The sequence below is a fragment of the Garra rufa genome, chromosome 10 (assembly GCF_049309525.1).
Source record: "Garra rufa chromosome 10, GarRuf1.0, whole genome shotgun sequence".
NCBI classification, from domain to species: Eukaryota; Metazoa; Chordata; class Actinopteri; order Cypriniformes; family Cyprinidae; genus Garra; species Garra rufa.
In genome coordinates, this window is record NC_133370.1 from 38,599,784 (window position 1) to 38,626,990 (window position 27,207).

The 27,207-nt window shown below is 37.4% G+C and overlaps 1 protein-coding gene across 1 annotated transcript; it reads right to left on the minus strand.

Moving 5' to 3' along the window:
* Positions 1-5,512: 5,512 nt before the first annotated feature.
* Positions 5,513-17,314, minus strand: rab18b (RAB18B, member RAS oncogene family). Its single transcript, XM_073848909.1, has 7 exons — positions 17,181-17,314; positions 16,387-16,442; positions 13,355-13,416; positions 13,099-13,171; positions 12,741-12,859; positions 10,189-10,255; positions 5,513-6,549 (listed from the first exon to the last, which is right to left on the minus strand). The coding sequence occupies exons 1-7, from the start codon at positions 17,246-17,248 to the stop codon at positions 6,377-6,379; spliced, it is 618 nt and encodes a 205-aa protein (XP_073705010.1). The 5' UTR covers positions 17,249-17,314; the 3' UTR covers positions 5,513-6,376.
* Between the last annotated feature and the right edge of the window lie 9,893 nt (positions 17,315-27,207).

Sequence of the window (27,207 nt, forward strand, 5' to 3'; positions counted from 1 at the left end):
ATAGTGTCTTAAAGGAGTAGTTCACTTACTGAGCAAAAATTTAGCCCCTTTGTCATCCAAGATGTTCATGTCCTTCCTTCTTCAGTCATAAAGAAATGCTGTTTTTTGAGGCAAACATTTCAGGATTTTTCTCTATATAATGGACTTCTAAGGTGCCCCTGAGTTTGAACTTCTAAAATGCAGTTTAAATGCAGCTTCAAAGGGCTCTAAACGATCACAGCCGAGGAAGAAGGGTCTTATCTAGCAAAACAATGGGTTATTTTCTAAAAACAGTTACAACTTATATACTTTTTAGTCTCCAATGCTCGTCTTGCCGAGCTAGACAAAACAAGCATTTGAGTTTTTTTTTTTTTAGAAAATAACCCATCGTTTTGCTAGATAAGACCCTTCTTTCCTCGGCTGTGATCGTTTAGAGCCCTTTGAAGCTGCATTTTGGAAGTTCAAACTCGGGGGCACCATAGAAAACCTGAAATGTTTTCCTCAAAAAACATAATTTCCTTACGACTGAAGAAAGAAAGACATGAACATCTTGGATGACAAGGGGGTGTGTACATTATCTGTAAAAATTTGTTTTGAAAGTGAACTACTCCTTTTAAGTCAGTTCAATATTTGTTCAGTTTAGCCCAATAACTGTGAAATTTATTAATTATGAGTTGCTACTTGGTCTCATTACAAAAACCTGGGGGCACTTATTCGCAAGACACAAAATATGTGCCAAAAAGTACATCCCTGTTGAAAAAAAAAAAAAAAAAAAAACTAAAACCAGCCTCGGCTGGTTGGCTGGTCTTAGCTGGTTTAAGCTGGAAGTAGCTGGTTTTAGCTGGTGACCAGCCTGGTCAGGCTGGGAAAGTGGCCAAAACCCCTTTAAAACCAGCCTGCTGACCAGCTATGTTTTTTTTATTTTTTTTATTTAGTACTGCCCTTTAGAAGATATGTTTCCCAGAAGACAAAATAAGTAAAATTTTCCCTGATCTTTAAAGAAAAAAAAAAAAAAAGAAGATATTTAGGCAAAATAAGAAAAATTTACACATCTTCTTTTTGTTCAAAAGTTTTCACCCCCAGCTCTTAATACATTGTTTTTCTTCTGAAGCATCAGTGAGCAATTGAACCTTCTGTAATAGTTGCATCAGAGTCCCTCAGTTGTTCTCAGTGTGAAAAGATGGATCTCAAAATTATACAGTTATTGTTGGAATGGGCTCAAATAAACAAAAAAGCTGAAAATCCAAAGAATTTGTGGGACCTAAATGATTTTTTCTGAAGAACAGCAGGTGGTTTAACTGTTCAGGTCAAACAAAGGACTCATGAACTATCACTAAATTAAACAAACAAACAAACAAAAAACACACAGCTGTGGATCATTCAGGAAACAACACAGTTTTAAGAATCAAGTGTATGTAAAGTTTTGAACAGGGTAATTTTTGTAAATTCAACTATTGTTTTCACTTGTGGACTATATGTAAACGTCTTTTATGGAAAATATATTAGTAAAAAAAAAACGTATTTTGTATGGTCCCTCTTATTTTGGCAAAATAATTAACATTATGCAGGGTGTATGTAAACTTTTGACTTCAACTGTAATCATACTGTGTTACAGTAATCAGAAATAAACTTATGATTGTATGATATGAAGTCACAACTCGGCTGGTTGGCTGGTCTTAGCTGGTTTTAGCTGGTCTCCCAGCCTGGCCAGGCTGATCAGAAAGCCCCTCTAAAACCAGCCTGGCTGACCAGCTAAAACCAACCTAGGCTGGTTTTAGCTGTTTTTTCAGCAGGGATATAGCTGCAGTTTCCAAAATAAAAAGAACACTAGAGGCAGTAAGAGGCATATCTATGGGTTTTCATAGATGGTAGGCTTACGTAGTACAGAGATGTACTTGAGAGGTGAAGTGTTACAGTTCGACAAAAGAGTTCAAATCTACACACAAGGAAGTTTCTAATGGCGTCAACAAATGCGTTTTATATCGGTTTTGCATTTATTAACACTATCGGGTAGGTTTAGGGTTGGGTTTGGTGTAGGGCACATTTCCAACACGATAGAGCATTAATTTTTAGCAACAGTCCCCGGATAGTTGAACTCTGAACTGCCGCAATACGTACCTGTATCAACGGAATAAAAACGCATCAGGGTTCACGTATTGAACCTGTGTTTTCACTCAGTAGACATTTATTTTTGAAACGTGCTGCTAAAAGGTACCCAGAGGTACTTATTTTTATGAGACTGGGTTGACGAAATGAGTTAAATTCAGCTATAATCAGCTCTACAGAAGACATCTGCATCAGTGCATCATCCAGCTTAAATCAATTCAGGTTTTGTTATCTAAAAGTATTGAGGTCTTGGCTTAGATGATACAACTGAGTTTGACCTGGATGAAATTTTAAATAGATTGGAAGGTGCAGTGTAGATCTGAAACAATCTAATCAACCCAATTTACTTATAGGTATACCTAATTTATGGGTCTGGCTTCCGGTCTCATCCACATCCAGCTATTTTTAGCTGTACAAAACAGCTCATTTTGCTGCTTGATATTACAAATTGGTGTGTCTTACTACGTCTTATTTTAATGCATTATCTTAATTATGAACACACTGGTTTGTAGTGCAAATAGTTTTACTGTTTACTGCACATTGTTATTCTTCCTTGTTATTTCCCGGAAGTCTCGCCTATAGACGGTTTCAACAACAACAACATAATAAACGTTACTGCGCATGCGTGCTTTTGTGGCCCTAACTTAACTTCCGGTAGACATCCAAATAGAATCAATAACAACAGCTAAGTCCTTCTAGAGTAGATTATTTTTTTTATAACAAGCGAAATATGTTGGCTGCGTAAATTAGACTGATTTATTAAAAATGCAAACTCATTCTCTGCCAGCAGGAGGTGCTTTAAGCACGAGAAACGAGGTTTCCCCGGTAATGGCTATAGACAAAGCAGCTCTTAATTTACAAATGCTGCCTTATGCAGGATGAAATGAAAATGACATTTTCTAAAGACAGTCTTTCTTCAGAAATACAGTGATATAAAAACACCCACGCCTCGGTTTGATTTTTAAACGTGCATTACGTGCTCATGTTTATTCAACGAAGCCTATTGGAAAATCGGTCGGTTTTTATATCGTGGCAGGTCGCCACAAATAAATAAATGTTTGGGAAACACATCCCACAGCACAATAACCTGAGACCAACTTCATTACTCATTATTAGCTGTGTTTGTAGCCCGCGACACGAACCAAACAAACACAGACCGGAAGTTAACTTAGGTCCAGGCGCGTGCGCCTGATGAAACCGTCTATAGGCTTACATCCATATTGAAGAATAAGGATAGGAATTATATTGTTTGGCCACAATGATGTAGCCTTCATTTGGCGCAAAAAATGAGAAGCCTTCAACCCTAAGAACACCATCCCCACTGTCAAACATGGTGGTGGGAACCTAATGTTTTGGGGGTGTTTTTCAGCCGGTGGACCAGGGAACCTAATCACAGTAAATGGCACCATGTAAAAGGAGCAATACATCAAAATTCTCAACAACAACATCAGGAAGTCTGCAGAGAAACTTGGCCTTGGGCACCAGTGGAAATTTCAGCACAATGACCCAAAACACACAGCAAATGTGAAGAAATTGTTAGCAGACAAAAACATTAACGTTTTGCAGTGGCCCAGCCAGAGTCCTGACTTAAATCCAATTGAGAATCTGTGGAGGGAGCTAAAGATCAGGGTGATGGCAAGGAGACCCTCCAACCTGAAAGAGTTAGAGCTCATCGCTAAAGATGAATGGGCAAAAATACCAGTGGACATATGCAGAAAGCTGGTCAGCAATTATAGGAAGAGTTTGATTGCAATAATAGCCAATAAAGGCTTTTCTATTGATTATTGAGAAGGGTATGAATAATGCTGGACATGCCGCTTTTTGTTTAAATGTAAATAAAAAATGAGTAATAATTTTTCCACAATGATGCCTCTTGTACATCATCTTATTATCTTCTGGGAGACAGCTGTGTCATTTCTAATAATAATAAAAAAGTCAGAATTTGCTAGGGGTATGAATAATTTCAGGCTTGACTGTATTTAGGCAAAATAAGAAAAAAGTACATTCTATTCGAAAGTTTACACCCCGGCTCTTAATGCATCCTTTTACTTTCTGGAGCATCAGTGAGTGTTTGAACCTTCTGTAATAGTTGCATATGAGTCCCTCAGTTGTCCTCAGTGTGAAAAGATGGATCTCAAAATCATACAATCATTGTTGGAAAGGATTCAAATACATAAAAATGCTAAAAACCAAAGAATCTGTGGGACCTATTCTTCTATGAAGAACAGTAGGCAGTTTAACTGTTCAGGACAAACAAGGGACTCATGAACAACTATCAGTAAACAAAAAAGCACACAGCTGTGAATAATTCAGTTAACAACACAATATTAAGAATGAAGTGTATGTAAACTTTTGAACAGGGTGATTTTTATAATTTAAACTATTTTTTCTCATTTTCTCTAGACTAGGGTAAACATATTTTATGTGAAATATTTTAATCAGGTCAGTACTAAAAAAACTACTGCTTTTGTGTTTTGGACTGTTTTCGTTTCTGACAATCAGAGATCTGTGTAACCAGAGCTTTCAATGAAAGAAGAGACTGCCTGTTAGACCTACAGCTTCATTAAATGACTTGAGGTGCCACAAATCAGTTTGAAAGCACTTGACATTTGTTTTGATTAGTGTTTGTGTATATAGTGCACAGTATAGAAATGTTTCACAGTATACGGCTTGTTAAAACTCATATAAAACTGTAGGTATTCATTTCCTGCTTTGTGTGATCTCCAAAACATCTATGTGTCCATCTGGAGTTCATTTACATGCTAATAATTAAAATATAATTTTGAACAGACATTCACACAGACTTTAACAAAAGGCACTATGCTGTGGTAGATCAAGCTATAAACACTTCTACAAGTTAGATATTTTAATGCAAAAAGAATGAAAGATATATAATTTCTTCTAATTTTCCACTGCATAATGGAAATCGCAAACAGATTAGAACATCTCTGTTGAAGGAATACAGCCAAAATGAAAGCAAACATCTACAAAGCTGAGCATAAGAATTTATGAAAACAGAACTGCTGTATGTGAATTTAACACCTGATAAATTGTAAGAAATCCTAATTAGACTGATGGAACGTCTGGAAAGTAAGCAATTCTTCCTATGACTGAATAAGTCTCTCTGCAGCAGAACAAACACCTCTATTAAGGGAATCAAAGTCATATTAATACTCAAACCTTAGGGTCAAGATATGTTTATAATTAAATGAAATGACCACTTTATCCATGTACCATTGGGCATTTTGACTGGCTACAATAACACACTCTCTCTACAGATTCACAGTGCTGTAGTGGAGATCATATTAAACATGCAGATCTAATAAATATTAAGGCATGACCAAATCTTCAGTTTCAAGTCAGTATGTCAAATGAATCAATAACAAATCACAAGGCGGCGTCTTGATTAAAAACATGACCACAGAAATTCTTTTGGTATCCATTCACATTTAACTAGAAAAGAAAACAAAAATTGGGTCAAAGATTAAAACACAGTGAAGTAAAATGGATCATCTCATGTGTTATTCAGACATAAGTCATCATAGATTACATTATTTAAACATGCTTAATGTACCTCAACTCATGAGTGCTGCAGCTAAACAGAATTTCATAGACTACTGTGTGAATTATGATTCAAAACAGCTACTGAAGACATTATTTACAAAATAATATTTCAAACTCTTCAAGAAGGTAGAATCATGCTAAGCAATATTTCTAATGCCAAATTTTATAAAAAATAACATGGGAGTATGAATTTAAATAAAAAGTGGGAGATTAAAATGAGAGCAGCAGAGAATATGTTAAGCAGATGAAATGTAGTATGGGTACAAAGGACATTTGATGACATTCATGTTAAATGAGTTCATCACACTCCTGCCGTTTCTCCGCCCCTCGGCTCCTATAATCCTATTGGCCTACACACATCAGGTCAAAGACGATGCTAGCATTGAGGGGGAAGCATGTCAACTCTCACCTTGCTGGGAAGGTCATAATATCTGGCATATATCAACATGCTCAGGGTGTAATCTTCTAAAGGACTTGTTTTGCATAATAATGGTTTACATTGGCTACAGGTAAGGTAGCACTGTGATGCATTAATCGAGAATAACAGGACAGAATACTGGGACAGAATGAAACAACATCTGAGTGACAGAAAGTGTGCAAACTGCAAAGGTCCCTTTGACCAGCTCTAAGGGAGCAGACCATTCCCCCTCAGAGGAAGCTCTCATTAAGAAGAAAGAAAACGGTGCTTTCCATCTCAGTTTGTGGTTCTTGGGTCGAGGTGAGGACGTTAAACCAGGGAACAGTAACCCCCACAGGCACCTTGGCGCTGCTGTTCGTGATCGGACAGCTGGACACCGTGGTTCTGGACGCTGCTCTCCCAGAGCCCCGGTGTCTGCAGGATCTTTTCAACTAGTTCTTCAAAGGCACACTGAACTCCGTCCCGCGTCTTTGCGCTAGCCTCTGATAATGGCACCACATAGGTTAAGACAGGAAAGGAGCAGGAAAATAAAACCAAACAGTAAGTTGACTTATAAAGCTAAAAAAATATGTGATGCAGTCAGAGTTCAAACACGATTATATCACACTGATACAACAACCAAAACCAGGGGTGTCCAAACCAGTTCCTGGAGGATCACTGTTCTGCAGAGTTAAGCTCCAACTAATTAAACAAACCTAAACCAGCTAATCAAGGTCTTCAGTCTAGCTAGAAACTTTTAGACAAAAGTTTTAAAGGGTAAGTTCACCCAATTAGCCCATGATTTACTCAGCCTCAAGGCATCCTAGATGTATGTGACGTTCAATCCAATCGGAATTATACTGAAAAGTGTTTTTATTCAACGGTCCAAAAGAAGTCTAATAAAGTGCAACCATCTATAATAAATCTTTGTTTTGTTTTTGTAACTGTCTTAAAGGGGTCATCAGATGCAAAACTCACTTTTGGCGCTTTTCCACTACACAGTACCAGCTCGCCTCGGCTCGACTCGACTCGGCTCGACTCGGCTCAGTTTGGTTTTCCACTGTGTAAAAGTTGTACCTGCACCTCTACAATAGTACCTGGTTTGTCATAGCGACGCTGCAGGAAACTGCCGTGACGTAATCTTCTACGCGAGACACACCCGCTGTCTGCACCTCCTCGTTTGACCACGGCGTATTCTTCCAAGTTGCCATAATATGAAATGGATTGGATATGTCACGCAATCTCTGGCCAAACTTTTTAAAAATGGTGGGGTTATTCTGGATACTATTGCTGTCGCGTGCAATGATGACGCAGTGAATAGTGACGATTCTCTCTGACCAATCAGCAGTCTGCTGTGTTTTCACGTCACATTTAGTATCGCCTCAGCTCGCTTGGAACCTCGCCGGAGGTGGTTCGAAAAAAAGTACCTGGAAGCCGGTACAGGTACAACTTTTACACAGTGGAAAACCAAACAGAGCCGAGTCGAGTCGAGCCGAGGCGAGCTGAGGCGAGCTGGTACTGTGTAGTGGAAAAGCGCCATTTTACATGTTGTTTGAACATAAGTGTTTGTTGGCAGTGTGTGTACAAAACCACCCTACAATGATAAATATCCACCAAGTGGTATTTTTTAATCTTTGAAAGTAATATCGCTCCCACGATAGTTGATTGACACGGCCATCTTACCTTGATGAGCCGTAACAGTCTGAATCTGACCGCCATTGTGTCGACAAGACTGTCTACGATTGAGGTTTTCTGTTCGCAGAGGATTGATGAGCTGTAACAGTCTAAATCTGACCGCCATTGTGTCGACAAGACTGTCTACGATTGAGCGATTGAGGTTTTCTGTTCGCAGAGGATTGACGTTACTTTCTTTTTTGAAGGGAATGCGCCGTTCCCGATCTACATGTGCTTCTATGTTTGTGCGAATCATTTGTGATGCAGCTTCACCCACAGTAGAAGTATAAGGGTTTTTTATGCATCTTTGCAAATCTCCTTTCTTAATAATGTCTTAGCAAGTTTTGCGGCTAAACACGGCAAAAGCTCATCACGCCCTGGCAGAGAGGGGCAGGGTGAGCAGAGCTCATTAGCATTAAAGGAACATGCAACTGAATGGATCACTCTAAAAAGCACTGAGTTTGACAAGGTAAAAAGGGAGTTTTTTACACTACCACTGAGAAATTTTAACCAAAGTATATTATAGAATTCTCATTAAGACCTTTAGGGAACCTGGGAAAATGGGCAACTTTTGGAAAATGGGCATCCAATGACCCCTTTAATGGTTTGATGTTTTGTACTGTTTAAGAAAAAAAAAATAATAATAATAATAATAATTTTTAAACAAATAATTCGCAAACCATCATTTCAAATCAGGACCGGGAGTGCGTAGCGCAAATCATTTGACTTGGGATTCGCTAATACAATTTTGCATATCGCAAACCATTTTAGATAGGGACTTCTCAGGATCTCGGATCATCTAATCATTTGATTGAAATTAATGATCAAAGTCACGAGTTGAATCAATCAGAGCAGTTTTATTATAAATGACTCACTCAATTGATTTGGTTCATCTATTCCTCTTTTCACATCTTCAGCCATCTTTACATGACATTTTCAGTACTACTACTGGCTTAGCTCGCTAGTTTTGACATTAACTGAAATAAGTCAAAAAGGTGTGATGTTTTTTAAAGGGGTCATCGGATGCCCATTTTCCACAAGTTCATATGATTCTTTAGGGTCTTAATGAAAAGTCTATAATATACTTTGGTTAAAATTCTCAATAGTAGTGTAATAAAACACCCTTTTACCTTGTCAAAATTTGTATCATTGTAAGGTGATTGTGTACACAAACTGCCAACACACAATGTTCAAACAACATGTAAAATCGAGTTTTGCATCCAATGACCCCTTCAGGTGAATTTTGTGTGAAAAGATATATGCTTATTGAAAAAATTAAAAACTACAGAAACATTGTCTTTCAAAAATCCAAGCACTTTTTAAGCTCCTCTTCAGTCACACTGCTATTTTCAATGGTATTCCAGGCCTTAAAATTCAAAAAGTTAAATTCAAGTGCTTCAAGCATTTTATGCACCTTGTACGAACTCTTGTATGTGCTGCGCATGCACTGCTGGGAAGTGACAAACTCGGAAGCAGAGAGGAGAGAGCAAAATAAAACACCGGTCACGGCAGATTTGTAAAGAAAAATGTTGGAGGATTTCAATATAAGCCAAGAGGAGACTGGTTTTCCTTTGCTAAAGTAAGGAAACTTTGCTTCCTTTGCTGCTGTAAACAAACATTATTTTTTGTGACATCAGTGGCACATATGCAACACATACGACTTACGTCATCCGCCCGGAACGGCTTGCACGCATGACAGTTAGCTTAAGCTAGAGAAAAGTGATTATTACATTTTAAATATGGATATTTTTCTTACAAAAATGCACTGATTCACTACAGGAGGACTTTATTCACCCACTGGAGTCGTGTGGAGCACTTTTTATTATGTATGGGTGCGCTTTGTTGGACTTCTTTTGGACTGTTAAACAGAAACACCCACCCAATGCCATTATAAAGTTTAGAAGAGCTAGGGCAATTTTTGTACTCCCGATTGGATTTGACTGAAAGAAGAAAGTCATTTACACCTAGGATATGTATAATATATATAATATGCACCTCAGCAGATTGAAAGTTTTTGTAAAGAATGTGTGAGCTTTTGGCACTTAAGATCAGACAGGGGTTACTATAAATTTAAAATATATGAATTATGTCAGAAATAAGCAATCAGAGAGTAATAGCTATAGCAGAAAAAGACTTATTGTTCTGATGTTCCATGATCTCTACAGGAACAAAGGCAAATGTATTTGCCATTATATAAGCATAGGTTCAACACAAATTCACCTTTTTATAAATGAAAACCATTCTGACATTTGTAACTTTATTTCAAAGTTCCTGGAAAATATAAAGAAAATCCTGGCAAGACAGGATTGTCTGGACAAAGGCAGACCATCATGCTCATTCACATCCTCTGATGGCTAACAGGAGACTTTAGTGCCAAGAACCAAATTAGCTTAAGATCCAGGTAAGACTATCTAAAACATCCAATCTTAACTGAAAACAAAATGAATGACAATAAAGAGGAAACATACCAATAAAAAGCATAGAGTGTTTTCGTGCAAACTTCAAGCCTTCGTTCCGGTCTACTTCACGGTTGTCCTGAAACAGAGAGGTCTTTCTAATTATAATGCTGAGTCACCCCAAGACAAAGCAACTAAAAAAGTTAGTTATAGGAAACTCCCAATGTCAGCACACATAATTTCAACACGTCTTTAAGGTCACATTCCATTACCTTTTTGGCAACTTTCTTTACCAAAAATACAGGAGCTCATGTTTCTACTTAAATAGTTTGTAAACAACTTAGTTTCTAACTTGTTCCCATCTTTTTACATAAACCAGAGAGAATTGTTAAAAATGTAATGCGCTTTATTTTAAGAAAATGTTATAAAAAAGAATAAATAAATACAACTCATTAAGTGCCAGCCCTCTGCCAAATAGGCCCTAGCATACAATATTAAGTATTTAGCAAAAGCAAACTGAATAATTAACTGAAGCCCTTTTATCATTACTTCAAGATTCGAGTTTTCTGACATTGACACTAGACTTTAAATTCTAGACTGAACATTGGCCCTTATTAGCCTAGAATTTGCCAACGAAAAAATCCAGTCTTTTACTTCAAATTTAATATAACCTTAACTTCCGTACTTTTTGTCTGCATAAAAACCAATGTTACATCACAGCTAATGTTTAAATTTCACATACACGGAGTAATATTTGGGACCAAGGCACTTTCCTTTCGGTAGGACTATCCATTATTTTGTTGTCTACTTAAAGGGACAATTCATATGAAAGTAAAAATTCTGACATTAAGAATGTTTAAAATGTTTTTGTCCATACAGTGAAAGCAAATGACACCATTTTCAAAATGTTTCAGTGCCCTCCACTAATATTGGCACCCTTTGGTAAATATGAGCAAAAGTGGATGTGAAAATAAATCTGCATAATTTATCCTTTAGATCTTTCATTCAAAAAATTCACAAAATTCTAACCTGTCATTGAAGTAAAACACTAGAACCTAGGGGTGAAATCTCATTATGAAATAAATGTTTCTCTAGTTCACATTGGCCACTATTATTGGCACCCAATTATTGCAACATTCTTTTTCCTAAGATAACAGTTCTGAGTTTTCTCCAACAATGTCTAATGAGTTTGGAGCACACCTAACAAGAGATCAGAGGCCAATCCTTCATATAGACTCTCTCTAGATTTTCCAGAATCTCGCTCTTCCCAGCTTCTTCTTGGTGCTTCTTCTCTTCAGTTTCTATACAGGGTTCAGGTCAGGGAACTGGGATGGCCATGGTGGAAGCTTCATTCTGTGCTCAGTGACACAATTTTGTTTTGGATCATCATCCTGCTGGAAGATGCAACCATGGCCCATTATAAGATTTCTAACAGAGGCAGTCAAGTATTGATTTTTTATCTGCTGGTATTTGATAGAATCCATGAAGCCATGTATCTAAACAAGATGTCCAGGACCTCCGGCAGAAAAATAGGTCCACAACAGTAAAGACTCAGCAGTATTTTTAACCGTGGACATGGGGTACTTTTTTTTATCCCTGTCTGCACCAAAGCCATCTGGAGGGTTAGCCGCCAAAAAGCAAATTTTTAGTTTCATCTGACCATAGAAGCCAGTCCTGTTTGAAGTTCCAATCATGTCTGACAAGTGAATATGCTGGAGTTTGCTGGAGAGCCAGGAGAATTTTTTCTTGAAACCCTCTGGAACAACATGTGGTGATGTAGGAGCTGTTTGATCATTTTATTTTAGGCTTTCTGACCCCAAGACTCAACAATTCTCTGCAATTCTCCAACTGTGATCCTTGGAGAGTCTTTGACCACTCAAACTCTCCTCCTTATCGTGCATTAGGATGATATAGACACACGTCCTCTTCTAGGCAGATTTGTAACATCTTTAGTTGATTGGAACTTCTTAATTATTGCCCTGATGGTGGGAATGGGGATTTTCAATGCTTTAGCTCTTTTCTTACAGCAACTTTCTATTTTGTGAAGCTCAACAAACTTGTTCTGCACATCAGAACTACATTCTTTGGTTTTACTTCTTGTGATGGATGATTAAGGGAATTTAGCTTTTGTGTTCCTCATATTTATAATCCTGTGGAACAGAAAGTCATGGCTGGACAATTTTTTTATACTCCTAGCCATCCTGGTGTGCTAAAAAAAAATTGTAATATTAATGGGAATATACTTTAGAGATATTTTACTTAGACAAATTTTTAGGGGTGCCAATAATTGTGGCCAACATGAACTAGAGAAAAACATTTATTTCATAATGAGATATCCCCCCCCATTTTCCATCGTTTTACTTTAATGAAAGGTTACAATTTTGTAAATTTTTCAAATGAAAGATCTAAAGGATAAACGATGCAGATTTATTTTCAGTCACCTTTGCTCATATTTACCAAGGGTGCCAATATTAGTGGAGGGCACTGTATATTTTCTGTCTTCTCCAAAAGAAAGCCATTAATATGGGTATATGTTCATGTATGTTCATTTTGGGGTCCCTTCAAGACACTGTTTATCTAAAATAACCTTCACAACTGTACATCAAAACATTAATGAAACAAACCTTGTCAATTTTGTTCCCCACAAGCATTTTAACCAGGTCGTTGCGTGTACAGTATGTCTCCAACTCATTAAGCCAATTCTCAAGTTTTGTGAACGTGTCCCGCTTTGTTACATCATACACTACAACAAGAGAAAACAAAAACAATCTAAAATTTACATTCAACAACTTGTGCAAAAGTCTGATTGAATATGAGAATTAATATAATCAACAATCATGTCTAGTAACAACGTTTGGCCCACTGTACATATTATTCTACATTTTACATGACTAATTGTTAATAAATAAAGAGATAAAAAAACAGACACCACAGAATGACCTGTGTAGTAAACAATAAATTAAATGATGCAAAAACACTAACCCAAAATGACACCCTGGGCTCCTCTGTAGTAGCTTGGCGTTAGAGTTCTGAACCTCTCCTGACCAGCCGTGTCCTAAAACAGAAGTTCATGAGGATTTCAGCAGCTTTCTAAACAGAACTATGTCATTTAATTCTACAAAGCGTGATAGTGACATCTAGTGGAATATACAATTGTAAGAGTAGCAGACATGACAAAATAATCCAAAAATATTACATGCATTTAGGCACTGCATCTCTTATCTTCTAAGGCACTTACCCATATGGCCAGCTTTGCCCTGTTGCCATCTACTGCAATAGTTTTCACTTTAAAATCCACACCTAAAAAACAATGAAAAAAGTACATTTAAAATATGCTTTATTTTCACAATGATGACATTATATTTGTTAAAGAGGTGAAAGTAAATATTCCAACACCAAGACTTCATTTTCTTAGTAAGATTAAGTTTATAAGCTCATTAGTTTTGAGTATTAACTGATTTCAGGCCTGTTAACAATGTCTGGTTACCAGTGTTGGGCAGTAGCGTCGCTACAAGTAGTGACGCTACTAGCTTAACTACATTTCTCAGTAGCGTGGTGGTAGCGTCGCTGTTTTCTGAATCAAATAGCTTTTCAGTAGCTAAGCTATTATTTTGATCAAGTAACGCGGTAGCGTCAACAAAAGCTACAAGCTATATATTGTTCTATACTTTAAGCTCAAATCGGAAATATAACTGCTACGGATCACTGATCCTGGGTCAGTAAGCGACGCCACCGCCACTAAACCTCGTGATGCCATTGGCTCATTAAACTGTCAGTCAAACCGTATTATTCCTCCCGCCTCTCTCGTGAATGAAGTGCGGCACGCAGTTTGAAGCATCTCAGCGTGTTTGCAGACTTGAGGTAAATAAAGAAGTGTTGATTGAAAGTACATTAATAAAGGCTAATGTTCTTTTTTTTTTTTTGCATTCGAAGATATGAGAAAAGTGTGTCTTAGTCTAGCACTGGTTGTCGAGACTTTTGTTGTCGATATTTTAGCTAAATGTCAGAAAAAAACTGAGCGCCCACATAGCAACAGAAAACTGTATAATCTGCAATGCTAGTGATGGGCGCCTTGATTTTAGTATTTGAAGCAGGCTAGTGCTCTGGGAAGATCTCAAACTCAGAAGTACAAGATGGGCAGAGAGTGGGTGTCAAATTCATGGCGAAAGGCAAAATATTTCGGTTCGTTAGTAAAAACAAACAAACAAAAAACGTCCAGGTTCCATAGCAAAATAAGAATGAAACCGTGTTCTAGTCTAAACGAATTATAATAATCTTTGATAATATTCTGAATACTTCAAACTGCTTTGGACTTTGCAGTAGCAAATTATGCCTTTACTATGACCAACATGACAGAATATGATATTCAGCTGTTTGATCGCGCTGGTGTCTTACGCGCACACTATGTTCATTTGAAAAATAAAACACAGTCACCCAAAAGTTACACTAGTCAATTTAAATAGTGTGTATAACATGCAGTTCAGCATGACCACCGGTCCTGTGGCACATTTTTGCTCATCATGATATTTTCCGTCGACGTGCATGAAGTACAAAGCACCCAATGCATAATAATTTTGCTTCAAATACATTGCAGATATGGAAACATTTGTATTTGTGGCAAGAGAGGTAGTCTACATAAGCCCATCTTTACTTTCACATTTAATTTGTTTTGGATTGTTTAGGCAAATTTATTTATTTATTTATTTCATCATTGTTCTGTTCTGAATAAGATTAAAGTTAAAGGATTTGTTGTGGAGTGAGGGAAATAATGTCATAACATTATGCTGTAGGCCTGTTTATTTCAGAATATAATAAAATGTGTCCCTGGACCACAAAACCAGTCTTAAGTCGCTGGGGTATATTTGTAGCAATAGCCAAAAATACATTGTATGGGTCAAAATTATTGATTTTTCTTTTATGTCAAAAATCATTAGGAAATTAAGTAAAGATCAAGTTACATTAAGATTTTTTGTAAAATTCCTACTGTAAACCTATCAAAATGTAATTTTTGATTAGTAATATACATTTTTAAGAACTTAATTTGGGCAACTTTAAAGGTGATTTTCTCAGTATTTTGATTTTTTTTGCACCCTTAGATTCCAGATTTTCAAATAGATGAATCTCGGCCAAATATTGTCCTATCCTAACAAACTATACATCAATAGAAAGCTTATTTATTGAGCTTTCATATGATGTATATATCTCAGTTTTGTAAAATTTAACCTTATGACTGGTTTTGTGGTCCAGGGTCACAAATGTGACTTATAGGCCTAGCCGCTGTGACCTGTCGGTTAAATTTTTACGTTAATGCATTTTACCTTCTGCAAACGAAAATAGCCGCTTGATTCGGTTATATATTCTTACTGTCAGTTAACAAATTTACAATAGAATTTAGCTTTGCTTCCCAGATAGTAACAGAGTCTGGGCCAAATCTGGCTTACATTCCACACTTGTCTTTTATTCACAGTCTTGACTGCAAAAGTTTGTGATTTGTTTTTATTTTTGTATTTGTTATGTACTATAGATTCTGACAATTAAAAAAATCAGGCTCCTGTATTCATGAAATCAATCACTATCTTTGTTCAAACACGGCAGTAAATTAAAGTGCTGTTTTTGTGCGGTCTGTCATATTTTAGTAGCTATATACAACAAATCTACAGCGCTTCCTTTAGGCTATTTATTACGAAGCTGTCAACACTGTAAACTCTGACGACAAGCAATCAGTTGACGAACACCCATCCATATATAGACTATGTTATTCAATAATATGTATAAAATTATTTTATTTACAAATTTTGTGTTTTCCCTGTTTTATTCGTTTAATATTGTGAGACTGGTGCCATTGCTTTTTTGTTTTTATTTTTTTCAAGAAAGAATTCAACCCCCCAGAATATGAGATAAATCCAGCCCTGTACATGATACAGATTTTTGTTGCCAAATTGGTTTGGAAGAGTGGTTGAATAAACAATTAAACTGAACTTGCATGCCTGTATGACTGACAATTTAATTGATCACTGAGAGAGCACTGACTTTGTATGATGTTGGTTCAATAGAAAAATGAAATTTAAAAAAATAGCTTAGATGTAGTGAACTACTTTTGCCATGATGCTGTAGCTTAGCTTGCTACATTACCAAAGGCTGTAGCTTTAGTGTAGTTAAGCTTCATTTAATGAAGAGTAACTGTTAGCTTAGCTCACTACATTTTCCAAGTAGCTTGCCCATCACTGCTGGTTACTAACTAAGGTTCACAAACACTCATAAATGACTCACCAATGGTTGCAGCTAACTCTGGGTCGAATGTATCATCTGTGAAGCGCAGGAGCAAACTGAGGACACAACAGATAAATATAAGAAAATCAGCATTAAAGGGCAAATGTATTGTTTATTGTTTCCTTACAATTTCTTTTCTGGAAACATGACAACAAACTCAATTAAGAACACATTCGCTTTTTCTGACCGGATGAGGAAGAGCTTACTTAATACTAATTTAGCTAAATAACTTGTCATCTCAAGAAGACACGTTTAAAGTACCATCTGTTAATTATAGTAAGTATTTGTCCTCTCTGTAAACTCAATCTAAGGCCTGTATATCTAGAGGTAACTGCCACACAATGAGCAGATAGCATGACTGCTACAAAAACAGCTGCCAGCTAACACTCCCGCCTGCTCTTATTAAATATTTAAAGGGATGCGACAACAGTAACAGTATACCAAGTAATTATTACCACAATATTTTAAAAAGTCAAAAAACGAAATATGTCCATTCTTCACTATTCTAAAGCTAACAATCTACAGTGCTTAGAAGTCAACACATCTAAAAGCTAAAAATATCACGAGGGGCACAATGTAACGTTAGAGCATTTCCTTTTGTTCTTGAAGCCAAAACAACATTTAGGAGATGAGTTTAACGGCTGAATAGAACTGAGCAAAGTTTGGGCACAGACGACATTAACATTAGTTTAGCGAAGCTTGTTGATCGTTCAGATGAGGCTAACGCTATTTATCAACTCATCCTAATGTACGGAAAAGACTACACAAAAAAACCCAACAGATTCAGACCGTACCTTGATTTACCGACACCACTCTCTCCGATTATTAAAATCTTTAGAGTCGTTAATACGTCGTCGTCCATGTTTTGGCTGTTTACACTAAAGCTGGTTAAACTCAGCGTTCACTGCTGCTGCGCTGGAACTTCCGACTGGAGCGTGACGTCACTCGTATCATGTTAGAGGTTGCGTAACAACTCCAAGCAATATTGTTGAAATTAATTTTGACTGAAGACACTCGGGCTGCTTTTTTAAATCGTGATTTCATAAATGGTGTTCATAAAAGAATAGGAATTGGATTAACTGTTTATGATGAGGAATTGATTGACAAAATAAATCTACAAAATATTGTCAGTCAACATATCACATTGACTCTTATGCATACTTGTTAACAAGAAAGTATTGCATAATGCACAAGGTGAAAGTAATTTGCCAACAGGCACGTGTACAGATAGACCCCAAATGGTGCTCCGCCCTTTTGGCCTCTGACTAGGTAAGTGCCATTTTGCAAATACATACTTTTTTTATTTTATATTTTAGCTTCTGATGTTTTATATTTTAGTTAAGCTTGTGCCCAACAACTGCATTTAAGTTGTAATAGACCTTAGTCAGGGTAGCGACATATTTGATTTTTGACTCTAAGGCAGGAGTTCTCAACTCTGGCTCTCGAGGTCCATTTTCCTGCAGAGTTTAACTCCAACCCGAATCAAACACACCTGAACAAGCTAATCAAGCTCTTCATCATTACAAGAAAGTTGCAGGCAGGTGAGTTTGATCAAGGTTGGAGATAAACTCTGCAGGAAAGTGGACCTCGAGGGCCAGAGTTGAGAACCCCTGCTGTAAGGGATAGAGGTACAGGGCATTAGAAACGTATAAATTGTTCAGAACAATTTCAGAAAACATCTTTCTAAAATAAGGCTCGCAGGACAAAAACTAGATAAAAACTTTTTTTGAAAGTTGTGATTTAGTGAAAGTTCATGATCTGTATGTATATCCTTCACAGCATTGTTTTCATCCATGTAAAATTCAATATGGCGTCTAACCACAAGCCCCTCTCCTAAACATCAGGATTCAGGATGTTCAGGATATGAAATGCTGTGTATTTGTCATGTAGTATTAATTTTTGTGTTTAAAAGAGAATATAGTTGAACAATATCACATGAGCAAATGTGTTTTTTCCCCAGTTATCAGTATAATGTTTTGCTCTAGTTCATCAAATTTACAAACAAGGCCAGAGTGTTGTTTTGTCTTGAAAATTTTTCAGAGTTTTTTAAACAAATCAGGTGGGTCAGTGACCCATTTATAAAGGGTACCTCTCAAACGGACGACTGCACCCTAGTCAAGGATGCATACTTCCTAGTCCAGTCCTTCTGGTATGCTCAGCATTAAATGCTAGAATAAGACAGTCCAGTAAATGCAACTTAGAAACGTTCCTGCCTGGCACAAAAACACTATAATTTTATGCAGTGGAGCTGGAGCAACGGGGCGAGCTGGCTTTTGACCCAGCACTTGGTCTGAAGTAGCTGGGCTAGTGGCAGGGCCTGCTTGTAGCACAGAGACTGCAAAAAGGGTTAAACCAGAGCTTTTGCTGCTCAGTAGCACTTATAGAGTGTTGAATTTTCATCGCTAATGTTTCAATATTTTTAAGAAATGTAAGTAAGCTATGCTCATATTCTGATTTTTAAAAATTTCCTCTAAATAACTCAAAGTGGTAGAAAATGTTTTGTGCAAATATGGTTAAGAAATACATGTTAATTGAGAGCAATGACAGATTCAGATGAAAGGTTAATTTTTATTCAGTCATCTCGATTCCAGTGTTACTTGTGCAGTGACTTGTGGCCAGTTGTTGCCAAATATAGTAATTTCATAAGTCATTCACTATGTAGTTCATTAGCCAAATCTTGCCTTATAAACTACAGCACCACCTACAGACAGACACCAGATATAATTTTTGATATTTATTTGCTAGTGGGTGCAAGACACTATAATGTAAGTGAGGATAGCAAAATAAAAAAACTGTGACATATTATACCTAAAAATTCTTCCAGTAAAATAAATTGGGACAAAAAATTATTCAGACACTTAACCTGAACATGTTTTTCTTAAGTGTTTTTTCTTTAATTGCTAATATAACCTTTTTACACCACAGACTGACAAAATTAAGCATTGCTTGGTAATTGGTCAACAAAGTATTGATTGTTGTGTAAATATTGTCATACTAATTAATCTTAATTTTTTGGTTGATTGTAATCCATTACTTACCTTTATATCAAAGCTATCTGACATTATTAAGATGAATTTCTCTGAATAACTCTGAATTCTTGTCATATTTTATCACCATTTTCTAAATTATAGCAAATAAACTGATAATGTGAGAAATGTTAAAGGTGTCTGAATAAATTTTGTTTTGACTGTAGGTTCTTTTGAATGTGTGTGGGAGTGGCAGAGTAGTAGGGGAAGATTTTATCCCATGCCCCTTTTCCACCAAGGCAGTTTGAGTGCTGGTTCAGAGCCAGAGCCTAGTTTCAAATCGGTTCTTTGTTTTTTGACACCCAAAGCACTTGCTCTGAACCAGGAACAATGGTTCGTAAGTAGCATCAAAACAATGCTGGTCTAGAAGTGCATCAGGGGCTGAGGGCGGGGTTACCGTGACTAACAAGAAACTTTTGAACGCCATTTTTTAAATAGTAGCTAAACGTGAACAAGTTGGATTCACCGTGTTTGGATGCTGATGTAGGTTTGCAAAGTCATGAACATCAACAGCAACGCATCCGCCATCATTAATATTAGGCTTGTTCGGGATGTGTCGGCACTGCATGATCGGTCGGTTCGTGGTGTTGAAGTACTGCGAAAGAAATTCAAAAGCTTAAAGAGTCGTCTGCTCTCAAATCGCTCTTGCGGTGCTTTGGTGTTGTGTGCCGGTTGGTCTGCGCTGCACCAATGCATCTCGAGCAAGCCTGGTGTGTTTGTGTTTGGCGCTGCCATGCTAGCACTGCTGGGAAAGATAAGACGTATTCAGTGATTTGAGACCTGGCTTTGTTGTGGCTCTCTAGCCCATGGAAGGACAAACTGGTTCTTAGAAGGCTCGCTAATCGAACCAACTCTGAACCGGCAACAGCACTGGCTCTGAACTAGCACCTGGTTCATGCTTGTAGAAAAGGGTATCTATGTATCAGATAAGAGAGAAATACAAAATGCAGAGCAGTGGGTCCCCAGGATTGGAATTGAGAACCACTGGCTTACAGCACCTGGTATTCCCAGGCAGTCTCCCATTTTAGTACTAACCAGGCCCAACCTAGTTTAGCTTCTGAGATTAGACGAGATTGAGCATGCTCAGGGTGATGTGGCCATGAGTGAGTGATGTGGCCAAAAGTGGGCTACTTAAAGAACACTCCCATGGGAGCGTGGCACAATGCCTAGGTCTGGACTATGTGGGGATCTGGCATGCTCAGGGTGGTGTGGCCGTAAGTGAGTGATGCAGCCAAAAGTGGGTTACCTAAAGAACACTCCCATGTGAGCGTGGCACTGTGCCTAAGTCTGGACTGTGTGGGGATCTAGCGTAGCATGGAGGAGCGGAATACGTGTAATACAGACTTATTGTTAGTGGTGGTAATGCTCCAATTAGTGAATGTCCACTAACAAGAAGACGAATCACCCCCTGCACGGCTCGGCCTAGATTGGGCTGCCTTTTTTGGTACGTTCGGTGAGGAGCATGAAGCACTGATTATTGTAGCCAATTACAGTCAAATCTGTTAAGCATGTGAACACTATGGTCAATCAGCAGTGTTTAAAAATTTGGCTCAACAGCGGGAAATGGACATTTTTAAAATTTCAGTACTGAAAGGACCGAACCCGTAATTTTTTGACACCTCTCATTGTTGGCAATCACAGATGTTTCTTGTAATTGTCCACCAGATTTGCACACATCTCAGGAGGGTTTTTGTCCCACTCCTCTTTGCAGATCCTCTCCAAGTCATAAGGTTTTGAGGCTGACATTTGGCAACTCGAACCTTCAGCTCCCTCCACAGATTTTCTATGGGATTAAGGCCTGGCGACTAGCTAGGTCACTCCAGGACCTTAATGTGCTTCTTTTTGAGCCACTCCTTTGTTGCCTTGGCCATGTGTTTTGGGTCACTGTCATGCTGGAATACCCATCCATTTTCAAAGATCTGCCTGAGGGAAGGAGGTTCTTACCAAAGATTTGATGGTACATTCCCCTGTCCATCATCCCTTTGATGTGGTGCAGTTGTCCTGTCCCCTTAGCAGTAAAACACCCCCAAAGCATAATGTTTCTACCTCCATATTTGACGGTGGGGGTGGTGTTCTTTGGGTCATAGGCAGCATGCCTTCTCTTCCAAACACAGCGAGTTGAGTTCATGCCAAAGAGCTCGATTTTGGTCTCATCTGACCACAACACTTTCACCCAGTTCTCCTCTGATTCATTCAGATGTTCATTGGCAAACTTCAGAAGTGCTTGTACATGTGCTTTCTTGAGCAGGAGGACCTTGCGGGCACTGCAGGATTTCCGTCCTTCACGGCATAGTGTGTTACCAATTGTTTTCTTGGTGACTATGGTCCCAGCTGCCTTAAGATCATTGACAAAATCCTCCCGTGTAGTTCTGAGCTGATTTCACACCGTTCTCATTATCATTAAAACTTCACGAGGTGAGATCTTGCATGGGGCTGTTGTCACCTTCTCACCAAGGTGCTTAGCGATGGTCTTGTAGCCCATTCCAGCCTTGTGTAGGTCTACAATCTTGTCCCTGACATCCTTGGACAGCTCTTTGGTCTTGGCCATGGTGGAGAGTTTGGAATCTGATTGATTGATTGCTTCTGTGGACAGGTGTCTTTTATACAGGTAACAAACTGATATTTGGAGCACTCCCTTTTAACAGAGTGCTCCTAATCTTAGCTCCTTACCTGTATATACCTGTAAAGACACATGGGAGCCATAAATATTGCTGATTGATAGGGGATCAAATACTTATTTCACTCATTAAAATGCAATTTAATTTATCACTTTTTATAATTGTGTTTTCCTGGATTTTTTTTCTGTCTCTCACTGTTAAAATAAAACTACCATTAAAATTATTGACTGATCATTTCTTTGTCGGTGGGCAAATGTACAAAATCAGCAGGGGATCAAATAATTATTTTCCCCATTATATATAGTTGAGTATCATCAGCATAATAAGTGTATGTAAACTTTTAAACAGGGTCATTTAAAAAAAAAAATCAACTATTTTTTTTCTCTTGTGAATTATATGTGACACTGGACCACAAAACCAGTCAAAAGGGTCAATTTTGAAATTGAAATTCATATATCATCTAAAAGCTGAATAAATAAACTATCCATTGATGTGGATCAAAAATCAAAATATTGAGGAAATTGCCTTTAAAATTGTCCAAATAAAGTTCTTAACAATGCATATTTAGGGAACTATTAATATTTAAAAAAATAATAATAATAACAATTTATATTCTTTTTAACCTTAAATGCTTGTCTCGTCTATCTCTGCGTGAACACTGAGTATGTTGAAAAACTCCCATCTCATTTTGTTCCTCAACTTCAAAATCGTCCTACCTGTAATCATCTAATCGTCCTTTTTTACCTTTTTTTGTAAAGAGTGTTTGATCTACTTTGCATGTTTACTTTGTGATTTTGAAATTATTTTTGAAGTTGAGGGAGAAAATGAGATGGGAGTTTTTCAACATACCCTAACTGTATTATACCGGAGATGCACAGACTACGCATGCACATCACAGTGAAAGACAAGACGAGCATTTAAGGTTAAAATGTATATAAATAAAAGGTACAAAAGCTTTTACTAAATCAGTGCCTTTTTAAATGGTACATTTTTGTACCTAAAGAGTCAATATTGGTACCTTAAAGTACATATTACTACATAAAGTGTACATATTAGTACCCAAAAGGTACTGCCCCAGCTTTTGTACTTTTTTCTGAGAGTGTTGTGTATGGAAACATATGTAAAGTTGACTCTAGTATTTGTCATTTATTAGCATTTGCCTTACTTTTAAGTAAATAAAAATAGTGTCATGAAGGAAGAGTAACATTACCACCACTTTGTTTAGAACATTTGAAATTGTTTACTTTCAAATATGGTTTTATATGACCATGAACTTTAATGTGTAACAGTCTTTGCTTTTGAAAGATAAATTATAAATAAATAAATATACAGTACACATGCAATAGAATATGGTAGGCTATTTATTTTTACTGAGGAAATGTTCCAAAAACCACAAAGAGGGCCTATAATGGAGAAAACATAAATAAATAAGTGGCAGGTATCGGAAATATCCACATCATACAATATGATAAACTAACTGCAACTTACCTCTGAACTTACCTCTTACTCAAATCAGGTGTAAGTTATTGATTTATCGTGTAATACCTGTAGCTGTTCTAGTTAAAATGGTATTTAAAATGGTTAAAAATCACTTTATATTAAACAAGTTTTCATATGAAACATTTAAACATTAAATGTGTTTTTTTATGTTTTAATAGTCAGGATACTTGCATGCATCTTTTAGTATTTACTTTGCACCGTTTTTTATTTGTACACAGGATTGTGCAGTAGGTTAAAGGTGAAGAGGACATTTTGGGGGACAATGATCTTCATTCAGCTCCTCTGTGGCGGTTGTGCTTGTTGATCAACAAGTGCTTCAATTTTGGATCATTCCTGTAGCGTTCAAGCAGCAAGTCTTTATCTCTTCACTCCATCTCCTTCTGTATTTTCTTCTCCTCCTTTTTTTTGGTCTTAACTTCTGCCCAGGTGAACAGAAAGCGTGACACTTTTCTTTTTCTCCGTGGCTCTTCCTGAACATTCACATGGTGCTGGGTCTCATTATTGGGACCTTCAGGAGAGGTTACACAGAACAGCTTTATCATGTGCTCATCTCCTTCTTTTTCTGAGAGGCTTCATCCAAATGGCCTTGAATGGCTTTAGCGTCTCCAATTTCACTGGGTTCATCATTTTTTTCCTTAAATCCCTGAACCTCTACCATTTCACTCTCCCACACTTCTTCCAGCACCTTACTGTCACTCTCCAACCAAGCAGCCATTCTTGGATTTATTTCAGTCTCCAGTAGTTGGGGGCGTTCAGACTTGGGTAAGTCACAGACCTGGATGGTCTTACTCAGTCTCCTCATGCTCTATGTCGATGAGCATGAATTGTGGAGGCAGCTCAAACGGAAAAAGTGGACAGCTGAGGCTTTACCAGGCAGGGAGGACATGGAGGAGTGGGACGTGGAGGAACCATCAGCGGTTTTGGAGGATCCACTTGTAGAGGAGTACCTGGCAGGGTCACTTCCTCAGGTGCAGGAGCTGGCTTTTGATGACACATGGGAGGTTTGGTCACTGGCGGTAGGGGCTTGAAGCGAGCAGCTGGTAGAGCAAACTGTTCAGAGACACTTGGAAGCACTGGAAGTTCTCCCTCCAGTGGCTTCAAGAAGGAAGATCTCACTAGGCTCAGTTGTCTCTCGTTCCTTCAGTTTTCTCTTCTTTATTTTCTTTTCTCCAGCCTCTCTATGCTCACTTTCTCCCTCCATCAAAATTTCGAGACTCTGCATCTCTCTGAATTTGGCAGACTCTCTATTTTTCTGCTGCACATGTCCTCTCTCCTTTATCTTTTCAAGGCTAAGTGTCTCTCTTTCTTTTTCAGCCTTGTCTTTATGACTTTCTCCCTCATTTATCTCTCTCTCCTTTTTCACCTTTCTCTTCACCTGTCTTTCTCAATGTCTTACTTGGAATTTCTTTGTAATTAATTGTGAAATTTACTAGCACGTTCTGAGTGAAAATTGTTACTACATCAATTTGCGCTTCCTGTTTTGGGCAGTGAAGTCAAAAGCCTCACTTTCACCCGCCTACGTCAACGGTACCTTCGGAAGTTTCTCAAGTACCGCCAGTTTTTGCGCTTCACACTGCTGTGCCATCTGAGGTGTCTCCCTTCTGCGCAAGAAGTGAGAAAAGTGCTCAAAAAGTTGTCTAAATATGCTGCTAAACAGTGCCATTGTGAACACTGAATGCTGCAAGTGAATTCAGTATTTCTGTCAGTATTCACAGAAAGTCACGAAAGTAGCTTTCGATCTTTTCACTCCTAACACACCAACAGAAGACAAGAGTCAGAATAGCAGTATAAGCTGCCACAATGGAATCTCCATATGGTGTTACAATAGTGTGCTGAATCCTGAGAATTCTATTTGAGTAGCCCATTAAAAAAAAAAAAAATATATATATATATATATATATATATATATATATATATATATATATATATATATATGCGTAAGAAGTGTGAGCTTTCACAATTTCTTACAAACAAAAACAATTTCTTATTTAGTCTAACTAAATAACTGGAGACAGTTATTTTTTAACTCCATGTAGATCACAATCCACTGAAATTGGTGGATAAATGTAAACATTATTGTGTTTTTACCCAGAAAAAAAAAAACAGCTTCCCTGTTTACCTCCATTTGTTTTTAAGGCAGTCTTGCCTGGATAAACATGGCGGACGTGTCAACGTATCACAGCAACGGACCAAAGTGGCCAATGAGGCGTCTAGGTATTTAGATATGTCTATGTAAAGGGTTACTAGAAAGCTACAGGCAGGTGAGTTTTAATTAGGGTTGGAGCTAAACTCTGCAGGGATGCGGCTCTCCAGGACCGGAGTTCACCATCCCTGATCTATAGTGTCAAAAGCAGCACTAAGATCATGCCAAACTAGTAATGAGATGCAGCCTTGGTCTGACGCAAAAAGCAAGTTATTTGTCATTTTAACAAGTGCAGTTTCTATACCTGACTAAAATTCTTCATAGATATCATTTGTTTTGTTTTTTTGCAGGAAGGAGCACAATTGAGCAGACAACTTTTTCTAAAATTTTAAACATAAATGGAAGATTTGAAATGGGTCTGTCTGTAATTTGCTAGTTTGTAGTTTGCTGCCAAGAGGACCCCTTCCAGGTTGAGTATCGGTCCAAATGGATTTTCTAACCGGAAGACCACAAGCAGTACGGGTCGGCAGTAACACATCCAGCACCAAAATGGATTAAGACGCCTTTAAAAGATGTCCATTTACTGTGAGGTTTGTAATTACCAGCACAAAGGGAACTTATTTAGAATACTTTTTCTCAAGATCCCTCTCCAGTTTCTGTCAGAGGATCTCAGAATCTTTGCCAATTTTCTAAAGAGTTTTCCCATTGTCTGCAACCTCAGAGGTCCATTGTTTCACTGGGAGCTAATTGCTCCACATAACATGAGGTACCTGGATCACTGCTCCAGAAAATCGTTTCCTTTCAGAAGAAGATTAACCTTTTGATTATAGGTTTGAGAGGAAATAGTTAAAAGACGGTCTAAAAAGATCCTTTGTGTCAGCACTGTTTTCTTTTCTTTTCTTTTTTTTTGTATACTGTAAGCCTGCTCTTTTTACTACCAAAAATAAGACATTCCTTACAAGTACCACTTCCATTTACAAATCGCTTTTTCATTATATTAAATTTTAAATTTTAATCCAGTGATTTTTTTTTCCACCATTAGTTCATTATCCAGTGATTATTTCTCTCATATATATTTTTTAATTATATCACAATTTTAGGTATAGAATGCATGATTTATATTTCAGTTAAACAGAAGTTTGATCCAGGTATTTTATGTTTTTTTTTTCTTCATGTTGAGATCAGATCTTTGTATTGATTATGCTCTTTGAGGTTATGCAAATTAAATACAAAAATCCCACTGGATTATCACAATTAATGATCAAAGGAATATCTGTAAACATCTTATTTTACATTGGCACACTAAAGCAAAATATACACTTAAAACATTTAATTTAAATTTTGGTGAAATATAACTTGTATAGGCTATAGATACAAGCACAATTATGCATACTCCACCCCAAAAAGAGGGCATGTAATACACTTAAATAGCTACTTAAAATAACAAAATAAGGTGGTTGTACATATTCAAATGAGCCATATATAATCTCCTTGCCGCCAGATGTACAGGTCAGTGCACATCTCTGCAGTAGTC